Source organism: Euprymna scolopes, chromosome 40, assembly GCF_053919585.1.
Source record: "Euprymna scolopes isolate OS-2025 chromosome 40, ASM5391958v1, whole genome shotgun sequence".
NCBI classification, from domain to species: Eukaryota; Metazoa; Mollusca; class Cephalopoda; order Sepiida; family Sepiolidae; genus Euprymna; species Euprymna scolopes.
Genome location: NC_136521.1, coordinates 2,242,594 through 2,256,231, shown reverse-complemented (window position 1 = coordinate 2,256,231; position 13,638 = coordinate 2,242,594). Strand labels below are relative to the sequence as shown.

At 32.8% G+C, this 13,638-nt stretch overlaps 1 protein-coding gene across 1 annotated transcript; it reads left to right on the top strand.

The window, feature by feature from the left end:
* Positions 1-2,601: 2,601 nt before the first annotated feature.
* Positions 2,602-12,123, top strand: LOC145265688 (S-crystallin SL20-1-like). Its single transcript, XM_080121747.1, has 3 exons — positions 2,602-2,652; positions 5,804-5,911; positions 11,866-12,123. The coding sequence occupies exons 1-3, from the start codon at positions 2,605-2,607 to the stop codon at positions 12,028-12,030; spliced, it is 321 nt and encodes a 106-aa protein (XP_079977873.1). The 5' UTR covers positions 2,602-2,604; the 3' UTR covers positions 12,031-12,123.
* The last annotated feature ends 1,515 nt before the right edge of the window (positions 12,124-13,638 follow it).

The window sequence follows — 13,638 nt, the reverse complement described above, 5'->3', positions numbered from 1 at the left end:
GTAATGAAAATTTTGTAAATTTGATAACTTATATGGAACGGCTCATCAAGAACTTATTTACGTTAGACTTGAACACAACCATATTGTAGTCAGCCGGAAAGCAGGAAAACGGAAGACAATTCCACAGGCGTGCAGTTCTAAGAAATAAGCTTTGTTCATGGAATCTACGTTTAGGTTTAGGCACAGATAAAGAGTGGGGGGGAATTATTGATAGTTTTTACAGCTAGACGAGTGTTTCTTGTGAAAGTTTGGCGAGGGGGGACCATAGATTGAAGCTCAGTCGAACACTTTCCATGAAAATAACGATACATCAGAGACAAACTCGCAACATCTCTTCTGTGAGATAGAGGTTGCAAGGAAGAGAAAAGGACATCTCCTACGAGGCTACGAAGTCTATTTTGAACTCTATCAAGCAGGCCAAGTCATTTCTAGCAGCTCCTGCCCAGATGTGGCAACAGTATTCCATCCTTGGACGTACCTGGCTCTTATATAGATAGAGAATAGCATCAGCAGTGAGATATCTACCGGATCGATCCCACCATTTTTCCAGCGGCCTTGGCAACAGATTTGACGCTTAAATATTATATTTTAATTTGTAAACATTTCGTGTATATTATTATATAGACGTCATTTCAAAAGTACAAAAAATGTATTTGGGTTCATCATTTTGATTTAGCATTCAAAGCTGGTGACGTTCTTATAATACCAACGTTATACGCATGTGAAATGATTAAAAAAGTTAAAATTAAAAATGAACTAAGATGAATTTAGAAAATTTATTACTATTTTTTAATTTTAAACAATGTTTAATCCCTTAAATCTATTTAAACGGGCTAAAGATCAATCCAATCAGTTGAGGTCCCTAGTGCCGCTCGACTTTTAGTGTCTATATTTTCGAAATCTATCTCGGCCGAAACTAAAAGTCGCAGAGCGGCGCAAGGGACCTCAAATTATGGCACTCAAATACTTTGTTTTTACTTTTGAAATAATGACTCTATAATAATATACACGAATTTTGGAGGAATTGAAATATCATATTTAAGCGTATTTTACGCCCTGACAAAGACTGGCTCCCTCATTAGTTTTCTATATAAACAGCTATATGTCTGTTTATCTGTCGGTCTGGGCGTTTGTTTGTTTCAATACTTTCAAACACAATCTCCTCCGAGACTAAAAGTCGCAGAGCGGCGCTTGGGCCTCAAATGATTGGACTTTTTATAGACCGTTCTTTTTTGATTGGTTATTTGTATTTGTTTTACGGCATATCAACCCTTTTTAGGTCATTTAATGCCGAATCAGTGATTTTGTAGAAAAAGTTTTTTTAAAAAGTTTTAATAGAATATATTTGTTTTTTTTAGTTTTTTTTTTCAAGTCAGTTTCTATTTAACCCATAGTTGGGACCCTAACAGGTACTACCACTGTGGGTCAGAGTTGACCTGGGAGCAATGGCAATTAAGGGGTGGCTCTACACTCCCCAAAACCCGCAAGCTGGGGCCTCACTATCGGGTATAGTTTAAGTTTATATCCAAGACCGTTCTTTTATGGGTCTCTAGCCGATTACAATAGTTTGTAAAGGGTCCAAAATGGTCAAAATTGAGAAAATAGTAATGCATTTTGTAGATTTATCCTAATTAATTTTTAATAAGTTTATATGACTTATGCTGATACAGTGACAAGTCACCACCGTTAAATGCTCAGTTTCGATTCTAGCTAATGGAACCTAAATAGTTATTATATTTTACTTCTTAAATCACGATTCTATAATAATATATACGAGATCTGGACAAATTGGAATAGCGTACTTAAGAAGAGTTTACGCGCAGGCAAAGTCAGGCGCCCCCCTGTCGCTAATTTCTGCTAAAAATCTGAGCAATCGATGAAAGTCTTTCGATGAAAAAATGTTATGCTTACGATAGAAATATAAAGCATTAAAGGAAACAACATTTTTTTTTAACTCATTAAGTGTATATATAATACTGGTCGAGGAATGACAGAAATATATGTAAGAACTTTAGTCAAATAAATTCGAACATAACTATTTTAAAACGCACAATCATGTTGACACACCGGTTCACGCCAGGTCACCGAAGTTAAGCAACGTTGAGCCTGGCCAGTACCAGATGGGTGACAATATTTGGAAGGTAAGACGCTGTATGTAACACGAGTTAAAATACCAGATTGAGGTACTGGCGCGGTCTATTCTACTCTCGAGGGTAGAGGGGACTCTCTTAAGCCGTGGTATACACCCCATCTAGTGATGGCGTCACGATAAATATATACCCTTGATTGACCTGGGGAAGCATCAAGGATTCAGCTACCGACAAGATTTGAGTTCCATTACAAACTAGTGTAGTGAGTTCATATCTCGGCTACGGCCACGGTGGATGGATGGATTTTAAACAGAAAAGGTTTTTGACAACAGAACTATCGCTGCAGGAAAACATAGAAAGTCTTGCCAAGTTTCACATTAATTCAATCACTTTTTAATCATTGATGTTGTAGAAATTTTTATTTTCGACTTCTGCCACATATAATGCTACAGAATTCATTTGTTTTGTTTTAAGTTTTCTAAGTAATCGTTTGTCTTATTTTTTTCAGTACAACATGAACGATTACGGTTTTGGTGGTGAATCCAACTGCAGCAACTACGATGTAAGTAATAAAACTATAGACTTTACTTTTTCACTCACCCACAGATATATATATATATATATATATATATATATATATATATATATATATATATATATATATATATATATGTATATATATAAAGTACGGGTTAAAACTGAAAACTATCTTTGCATAACACCAAAAGATGGAGGAAGTGAGGAAGCAGGGCTTTGGAAATCGTTTTACCCGATTACGATGTCCACCAAATATAGCTTTTGTTGTAAAAATCTAATAGATAAACATCTGAAGAAGTGGGTGGGGACAGGATATTTTTATGGAAACATCAATCGTAAAATTGCCAACTCATCAATGAAACAGCTATAATGGAAAAAATCCAGGAAATACACAAAGGTTATAAAAAAACCGTGAGTCTTTTAATTTTCAACAAAATTTTACACTATATATGCTCTGCCCCTATTAAATAGGAACATTGAGCTTAACGCAAAATTAACGGTGACTGGTTTTAAAATACGATCTAGACCCGTTCAACAAAAATGGTATACATTAAATGTAACGACATTTCAAAAACAAACTTTAAACAAATATATATATATATATATATATATATATATATATATATATATATATATATGAGATTGTTGAATTTTTATTTGTTTTTTTATTAGTGATAAATTTCTTTCTTTTTTCCGCTCCATGAGCGTTTTTATTATAAGAAAGGATATATGTTCCCTTTGTTTATATTTTTCTCCGCCCACATTTTAGGACGCATTTACTTTTTTATTTTATTTAAATATTATTTATTAATTATTAATTAATAATTATTTAAATATTAAGATGCTTTACTTTTATGCACGTAGTAATTATTAATAAATAATATTTACATATATATGTAGACTTGGTAATTCTTATTTTATAATAATTATATCAATATATATATATATATATAGGTATATAGTAAACTATATATATATATATATATATATATATATATATATACATATATATATATATAATCTAAAGAGGCTTTAAAAAAAAAGATGTAAAAAAAAATGCAGTTTAAATTCCCGGAAGCAAAAGAAACTACACTAAACCTATCGCAGACTTAGCATCTACATAATGCGTTTCTGAAAAGTTTATAATTACAAAAGAGAATATATCTATCTATCTATCTATCTATCTATCTCTATATATATATATATATATATATATATATAAACAAAGCCTTAACTATGATTGTCAAATAGAAATAGACTTAGCACTTACATACGTTGATTTCTCAACAATCCTCACTTATCAAAGAGAATTTAACTATATCTAGATGAAAAGTGAAAACCTTAACTAAAGTTTCGTAAATAGAAAACGAGGATTCTCAGCTGCTTACCATGTAGCTGTTTCTGAGATTTGAAACAGGACACTTCCCCAATACCTATATATATATATATATATATATATATATATATATGTATATATATATATATATATATATATATATTTAGTGGAAATGGTAATCAATAAAAACTGAAGAAAGTGCTCAATACTGTTGTAGAGCAAATATGCGTTTTATTTTTTATTACCGTATCTTTCTGTTAAGTTACATTATTGTTTCAGCTACTCGGCCGTTTTTTTTTTGGCCGTCTGTAGCTTCCTCAGACTTCTGTAAAAGCTGAGGAAGCTACAGACGGCCAAAAAAAAACGGCCGAGTAGCTGAAACAACAATGTAACTTAACAGAAAGATACGGTAATAAAAAATAAAACGTATATATATATATATATATATATATATATATATATATATATATATATATATATATATATATATATTAGTGTTGGGACGATTACTCGGAATCAGAAAAATCGGAGCTTTTTGGGGTTTCGGTATCTGTATCGGAATCGGAAAAAATTGAGTCTATTTTCCGATGCCAAAACCGATTCCTTGCATTACTTATCTTATTTTGTTTTTGTAAAACGCCTCTAATAATAAAATAATGACAAGTGTGTTTTTACGTTTGAGAAAATACAGGGGCATTTTAGATGCGTTTTTACAGTAATCGGGAAAACATAAAAATTTATAGTAAAATATTTAGGGATTTATAAAGAATCGGAATCGAATTCGGTAATTGTATCGGAATCGGAGATTTCCTACGGAATCAGAGATTTCCTACGGAATCGGTTATTGTGTCAGAATCGAGAAAAAGATTGGAATCGCCCCATCACTAATATATATATATATATATATATATATATATATATATATATATATGATGAAAATAATGGAAATAGTATTCCGACAAAATAGAGAAAATAAAAAAGGAACAAACCGTATTATGTGTTCACCAACGTTTCGTCTTTATTTATATATATAGGTATATAGTAAACTATATATATATATATATATATACATATATATATATATAATCTAAAGAGGCTTTAAAAAAAAAGATGTAAAAAAAAATGCAGTTTAAATTCCCGGAAGCAAAAGAAACTACACTAAACCTATCGCAGACTTAGCACCTACATAATGCGTTTCTGAAAAGTTTATAATTACAAAAGAGAATATATCTATCTATCTATCTATCTATCTATCTATCTATCTATATATATATATATATATATATATATATATATATATATATATATATATAAACAAAGCCTTAACTATGATTGTCAAATAGAAATTTCGTCTTTATTTCGAGGAAGTCTCGAAATAAAGACGAAACGTTGGTGAACACATAATACGGTTTGTTCCTTTTTTTATTTTATATATATATATATATATATATATATATATATATATATATATATATATATCCTCGTCTGAATAAAAATCCGGAAACATAACGCATATTTTGTACAATAACACTCAGATTTTACAGTTATATATAAAATATATAATGTTTTACTCAAGTTTAAGACTTTTTCCTTCGTTGTCTCTATATTGTGTATAGGAGATAATGTTATTGTTTTCAACAACTTCAAATTTTCCAAATTATGAAACTTTCCTTGATTAGTACAACCGTTCATAGAAATATTCCACATGGTAAATTTTGTTAGAAGTTTAAAAAACGACTTCTTCCTGCTACGTAATTATATATATGTGTTTTTAATTGGATTTTTATAATCATAAGTATTCGAATTATTCAATTCATTTTTATTTGGCACTATTTTGCAGAACTACATGCACTGGAGATACATGAACACCTTCAACCGCGTGATGCCCTTCATGGAGAGGACCTTGTCCATGCGCAATGGCGGAAGCCAGTTCTTCATGGGTGACCAGGTGAATATATATTGTTTTTTTTTTACATAGAAATCACCACTTATCCAAGCCTAGAGCCCACTCGAGGATAAGGGTTAAAGAGTGTACAGAAGTCAATGGGACAATATCATAGGAACCGTTAATAGTTGAAATTTGGAAAATTGGATTAATTAAGGGGAACGGCTCATCAAGAACTTGTTTACGTAGGACTTGAAGACGACCATATTGTAGTCACCTAGAAAGCAGACAAATGGAAGACAGTTTCACATGTGTGCAGTTCTAAGAAAGAAGCTTTGTTCATGGAATCTACGTTTATGTTTAGGCACAGATAAAGAGTGGGGAGAATTATAGATAGTGTTTTCAGCTAGACAAAGGATTCTTGTGGGAGTTTGGCGAGGGGATCATAGATTGTAACTCAGAGGAGAACTTGCCACAAAAATAACGATAAAGCAGAGGCAGGCTCGCAATGTTTTTTCAGGGAGAACTCTGTCAAGGCAGGATAAGGCTTTCTAGCGGCTCCTGTCTAGATGTGACAACAGTACTCCACCTTTGGACGTTCCTGGCTCTTACATAGGTAGAGAATTGCGTAAGAATCCCACCATTGATGTACGTGTTCCATTTCGGATCAGGATTAAAGGTAAATATGAGTACACAAATAAAATTAAAAGTAAAACATCTGAAAGCAGAAAGAGAAATTACATATCAATATTTATATATTTTCCTAAAACACTCTGGCCTTGAAACAATGGTAGCCTAAAACTTGCTGCTATGGTTTCAACTGATCTGAAATAACAGCCAGGGGAGACTTGATTAAAAATATTTCTCATATTTTGGAAATAGGGTACGATTATGAATATCTCGAGTATCAAATACTCCTTATACATTGTGAATTTTCAATAATGGCTCATATCACCAAGGGAAATGAAATGAAATTAGCAAAATTGCCAGCTACGTTTATCTAATCTGTGATTTAACTCCTGCTTTAAGGTCCTGAACTGTCATCTAGGCTCCAGCCTATGTCCCAACGACGAAATGTTGAATCCCTTTGCCTGCTCTACAAACACTTTAATGGCGAATGCTCTGACGAACTACAAGCACTTGTACCCCATAGATGCAAGAAAGCCTTCTACTCCAATAGTTTCTTCCTCAGAACTGCTAAACTTTGGAACTCCCTTCCGGGATTCTGTTTCCCTAATGTACTGAAATGCAGAAGTTAACGTTTAAGGTGAAAATATATCTTGCTGGCCAACTCATTTCATAATATCCGTGCAACTTATGTCCCTGAGGGTAGTCCCCTACTTCAAAGTGGAACTCTGCCTTATTTGGGGTGAACATTGAATAAAAACATACTAGACTAATTAACACTCTACAGTTTTATTGTCAATTTTTATTCGTTATTCTCATGCTATATTTTAAAAAATAAAGATAGACAACGTTCTGAAATTGGAATATAGAGTTTTGTTATGTATTTGTATTATTTTTTGGGGGAAATGGAATCCTTGAGACAAGACTTTATTAATCATCTGAAGAAATCCCGAAAAGGTGTTAACCAACTCGTTGCCAACTCATGTCCCACATTAGTAGCCCCCTACTTCAAAGGAGCACTGTGTCTTGTATTCAGGTTAAAATTGATTAAAAAAAAAACAAAAGAAAAAAGAAGTTATATATATATATATACATATATGTATGTATGTAAGAATATATATATAAATATATATATACATATATATACATATATATATACATACATATATACACACACATATATATATATATATATATATATATATGCGAATAAAAAGGAAAAACCTAAGAGTAAAAACAAAAATAAAATCACCGTTTCGTCCCTATTTCAGGGGACATCATCAGGATTTCAAGGCGAGGATGTACAGGAAAAACTGTCATATATCACATGCGAAAGAGAAGTTTAGTTCTCTTTCTGTTTTGGAGAGAAAAAAATTAATGATGAAAAGAGAATTTATATCTACATCTTTTACACCTCAAATTAAAAAAACTAAAGTTCAAATTAAAAAAACACAACTTCAAATTAAAAAACACAACTTCAAATTAAAAAAAACTAAACTTCAAATTAAAATACACAACTTCAAATTAAAAAAATCCAAGTTCAAATTAAATTAAAATTTTATTACATGATAGATAAACCATTTATTCTCCAACAGGGAGGTCCTCTTCCCTGAGACATCTAGCGTGATGGCGTTGAACCCGATTACAGAATGCCTGAGACATGGCAGGAGTTACCACTTGGTAGGCTCGGTCGATGGCGGTCTCCACAAGACGAAGACGGTGCTCCACTTTTGTGATATCTTCCGGTTGTGGCACATGTATAACGCTCGGTAGATCCCTCTTGATGACGGCTTTGATGGCTGACCAGGCCATTTCGATGGGGTTGAGAGCCGGGCTGTATGGAGGCAAGCGAATAAACTCCACTTCTGCAAAAGCTGCCTGGTCGTGTAGTTGTTCCACTCGGGAATGGCACGGGGCGTTGTCAATTACCAAGGCTACCTGTCCGGCATCATATCCCATTGCGAAGACAGAATTGAGTAGTTCTGCAACCCATTGGTTGACATCCGGGTGCTTGTAGGCGCCACGCCTGCGGGTGAAGTTGATGAGTCCCTGTTGACTAATACCAGCAACCATGTGAATATTTGGACCTTTCGAGCCTGGAACATGTAGCACCACTCTCTGGCCCCTCGCGGATCGTCCAACGGTCCGAGTACAAAATAAGTTCACGTTTTACTCATCCAAATACACCACATGTTTACCAGCTCCCAATGCGGCCATAACCCTTTCTACATAGATACGACGTTTTACCTTATTCTCCAGAGTGTTGACATTCTCGGCTTGCTTGTGAACCCGTTTTACAGTGAAGAGTCTACCATCGAGATGGTTATTTATGGTAGTAACGCTGATTGGGGGGTTGATTCCATGCATCTCCGAAATCTTCAAGGCCAACTCCTTGAGAGTGATGGTAGGATCTTCTCAGATTATATCAAGCATGTTGTTGACCATGTCCGGATTCACTTTCCCATGTCGCCTTCCACCCCGCGGCTTATCCTCCACGTCTTGCCCCTTGGCCTGTTTATTCACCCAGGCGTACGCGGTGTTCCTATTTATCCCACAGTTCTCTGCGACAGTTGTCCAGTCCCTGCTATTTCGAGCGGCTTCCAGAATCCGACGCTTAGGAGAATTTCGATTGCGTTTGTACTGACCACGTACTGTGCCTCTCTTGACTCCTCTACTTGATCGCACAACTACCGGAGATCCATTGTTATTTTCCATATTTTAAATTATTGTAATGTTAATTGTTAGAAACTTTTCTTTTTTTATTGTTGCGAGCAACTACAAGTAATAGTGGGTAATTTGCATAAGTGATGTTATGCAAATTACCTTACAAAGTTTGAGTATGAATAATTCTAACACAATGTCACGTGCTTTTTAATTGAACTTGGGTTTATTTAATTTGATGTTGTCTTTTTTTAATTTGAAGTTATGTTTTTTAATTTGAAGTTTAGTTTTTTTAATTTGAAGTTGTGTTTTTTAATTTGAAGTTGTGCTTTTTTAATTTGAGGTGTAAAAGGTGTAGTGTGTGGAGGGGGGGTCGGGTTATATACATATAAAAAAATGAATATATGTATATAACCCGACCCCCCTCCACACACTAGATATAAATTCTCTTTTCATCATAAATTTTTTTCTCTCCAAAACAGAAAGAGAACTAAACTTCTCTTTCGCATGTGGTATATGACCGTTTTTCCTGTACATCCTCGCTTTGAAATCCTGATGATGTCCCCTGAAATAGGGACGAAACGTTGATTTTATTTTTGTTTTTACTCTTTTAGGTTTTTCCTTTTTATTCGCATAACGTCTAAAGCATCGTTTATATCTTGCTTTATTTTATTCATATATATATATATATATATATATATATATATATATATATATATATATGTTTGTGTGTGTGTGCATTGTGTGTATATATAGCTACCATTACGGCGTAATATGCTTGCTCTCTGGTTCTCCTTAGATCAGCGAAGTTACGAAACAATGACTTTGTTTCCAGTCGTCCTGAATTTCTATTTACCATTGTAATAAAACAGTGTACACTTAGAAGCTGTGTGGTTGGTGATTACGCTACTCTAGCCACCACAAAAATACACACGCAGATCATTGCCGTTTTCAGTGATGTTCGTGGTCTTCACCCGCAAAGATGGGCGAACAGTTATAACCAAAAATAAGACAAAATCAATCTTGTCTAACGATGCTCCGAAAGTCAACACCAACAAAAATCGAGAATAATGATGATACGTATGTTTTAAAATGTGTGTCTTTATCGGGAAATAATAATAATAATAATAATACTGATAATAATAATAATAATAATAATAATAATAATAATAATAATAATAATAGGATACTTTTACATCTATGTTATCGCGCTATTTTCTTATTTATCTCTTCAGGTTAAATTCTATTTTTACAGTATATTCGTTCGTTAGATAGTTAGGTAAAATTCTAAAATAGTTACCAAACAACTTCCACGCCACATGATACGAATTGCTTCTAAATAATAATGTTGTTAGTTCAGTTTTATAACATAGATGAACAAGTACCTCAACGGTTCATTATTTCATTACAAGTCAAGAAATTAATAGAAATTAATAGAATTATTTAATGACCCTTAAACGCATGACAAAAATTATCCTATCATTTAATACCCTTTTCTTCATTTTATATATATTAGTAGTTAAACCCTGCTTTGCTCGGACCCTATGTAATCTTCAAACCTTTATATTGATATATATATATATATATATATATATATATATATATATATATATATATATATATATAAGTGAATTTAGTTTACAAACAAATGGCTACAAATAAGCATACATGTTTCAGCGAAAACCCAGTACGGGAATCGCTTGGCCTGACGAAGCGATTCCCGTACTGGGTTTTCGCTGAAACATGTGTGCTTATGTGTAGCCATTTTTTTGTAAACTAAATTTACTTATTTTGGCTCTGTCTAAACATTGAGCACTCTTTTGGTGGACACACTTATATATTTTGCTTTGAACAAACAAATAATTAATACCAATACAATATATATATATATATATATATATATATATATATATATATATATATAAACGTTTGACTCATATCCAGGTAACATATATCTGAAATTTCGAGTGCTTAGACGCCAATTTGGCGGAGGAGTTTGGTAGAGTCTGCAAGGGTCAACTTTTTCAACTCTGACTTCTTAGCAGCCATATTTTCGCCTAAAACGTGATTAAAAAGCTTGCTGCATGTATGAATAACCTTTATGTAAACTTTCAAACGTTTACACTCAAAATTGGCTGAATAGTTTGCTAGAGACCGCAAAGGTCAAATCTTGAACATTGACCGTTTTTGCGGAGAAGTTCGGTAATGTTTTAAAAGGTCAAATTTTGTAACTTTGGCCCTTTGACAGCCACATTTCTGGCCGAAAACCGATTGAAAAGATTTTCCAAAATCTTAATATTCCTTTCGTCAAATCTGGAATTTGTAAACTATAAATTGACGGAGTAGTTTTCTAGGGAAATGTACATACACAGATACACACTCACAGAGACAATTTAACTTATATATATATATATATATATATATATGTATATATATATGTATATATATGTATATATATGTATATATATATATATATATATATATATATAGATAAATAGATAGATAGATAGATATAAAGTTATCAGTATTTATATATTTATTCACTTTGTCTAACACATTAAACGTATAAATACGCACATTTAATTTCAGAAAAATTTATAAATGAATAATAATAAGCAAACTCCAACGAATATACTTATTTAAAAACTCCTTGTTAGTCATGTTAATGTAATGCGATTTTGTTCATGTATGGAAATTAAAATATTTATTTTCATTTCTTTCTCTTGCAGATGATGTGGTGTGACATGATGTTCTACTGCTGCATGGAGAACATGTTCAGGGAGAACCAGAATATGTTCAGCAGCTATCCTAAATTGATGGCTCTCTACAACCGATTCGCCAGCCACCCCAAGATCTCTTCTTATCTGAAGAGCCGTTGCAACACCAACTGGTAAAAAGGACCGAGTTTAAAACGCAATATGTCGTCTTCATTCATTAATTGAAAAAAACAATTTGATTATTCGATGTAGATAAAATAAATGATTGATTAATAAAAAAATTGTTTCAGTTCAAATAATGAATTCCAATTTGTGTATTTCTTTTTCTTTGTATTCCGTAAAAGCTTTAACTCATAAAACTGATATGTAGTCCAACCACTTAGGTTTTGAACTGGGATAAGAAAAACAAGTGAAGCATGCATGGTCGCCCATGAGTGCACAGTGAACGAGGCATAAAAAATGATTAAGTTTAGCATTTGGCTTTCGCCATTTACTCCCAAATGTCCCAAGGGTACGTCAAATCTTGGTGAAAATGAACATACGGTGCAGTTTTAGGTCTTAGCATATATAAATTTGATTTCTGCACAATGCAAAAAAAAAAAAAGAAATAACAAAGTCCATTATTTGCCCCCCCCCATTTAACTCCAAACGTCTTGAAGGCCTTAACATATTAAAATTTGAGTTCAGCACCATGCAAAAACTGCTAAATAGACATACACAGAAAATCTTGGACAAATATAGTAAAATAGTACCAAAAATTGAATGTTTCTAATAGGCCTAAAAGAGCCCCAAGAGTTATCGCGAAGTATAGACAACACAATTATATAGAAATCAGTTAGTTACATCTTTTCAGAAAGTTTTAATTTTTTAATGAGCACAAAAGTATCAATTTTAGCCATTCTAAACCGAAAGGCACCCCTAGGGGGTGGGGCAACCGAAAATCATCCAGAAAATCCGTTCTGTAACTTTTTTGGTCGTATCATGTTTAATGTTTGTGCAAAATTTCTCAAAAATTCCAAGCCGTAGTTTTTGAGAAAAGTACGAACGGACGAACAGACGAACGGACAAGGGTGAATTTACAGGTCTACCCTCCTTTTATCGAATGACCAAAAAACATACGTGTTTCAGAATTCTTCTCTTTACTGGAAATTAACAGTGAGACAAAAGCGTTACTAAGAAATGAGCTATTACTTTATTACTAGCAGGACCTGTGGAAATTCCACTGGTGATTCATTCATATGTAATATATTGATGTTGGCATTTTGTAGATGTTCAGCGTAAATGGAGAAGCTCTAATATTATTGTAGCTCTTTTTAAAAACCGTAAAGGATTTACCTAAGCTCGCAGCGACACCTAGCGTAGCCCTGTCGTTAAGATTTTGCATATATAATTATATAGTTATTTTTCTATCAATTTTTATATATTAAAAAGTTGCAATTTAAATAAATATAATTTTAATTTGTTTTGGTCTATTTGTTCCTAATGAATCCAACGCTCGACGCCGCATCCCCACTATGTTACCTAGCATCTTATCTACTCTTCTGATGAGAAGCATTAGGCTTCGAAATCCCTTGGCATAAAGAATCCCTTCTATCCCCCAACTAATCGATTGTATTCCCTTATTGAATAAATGAACTAATCTATATTCACCAATATATAGTTCCGTGACTTCAATTCCCACTCCTATTGTTTTCATATATATATATATATATATATATATATATATATATATATATATATATATATATATATATATAGAGAGAGAGAGAGAGAGAGAGATAGATA

What these genes read in the sequence shown, in the direction of transcription:
- LOC145265688 (XM_080121747.1), top strand. Translation starts at nt 2,605, where the DNA reads ATGAACGATTACGGTTTTGGTGGTGAATCCAACTGCAGCAACTACGAT. An exon ending in CCAACTGCAGCAACTACGAT is followed by an intron (nt 2,653 to 5,803) that starts GTAAGTAATAAA and finishes ACTATTTTGCAG; the next exon opens with AACTACATGCACTGGAGATA. An exon ending in AGTTCTTCATGGGTGACCAG is followed by an intron (nt 5,912 to 11,865) that starts GTGAATATATAT and finishes TTTCTCTTGCAG; the next exon opens with ATGATGTGGTGTGACATGAT.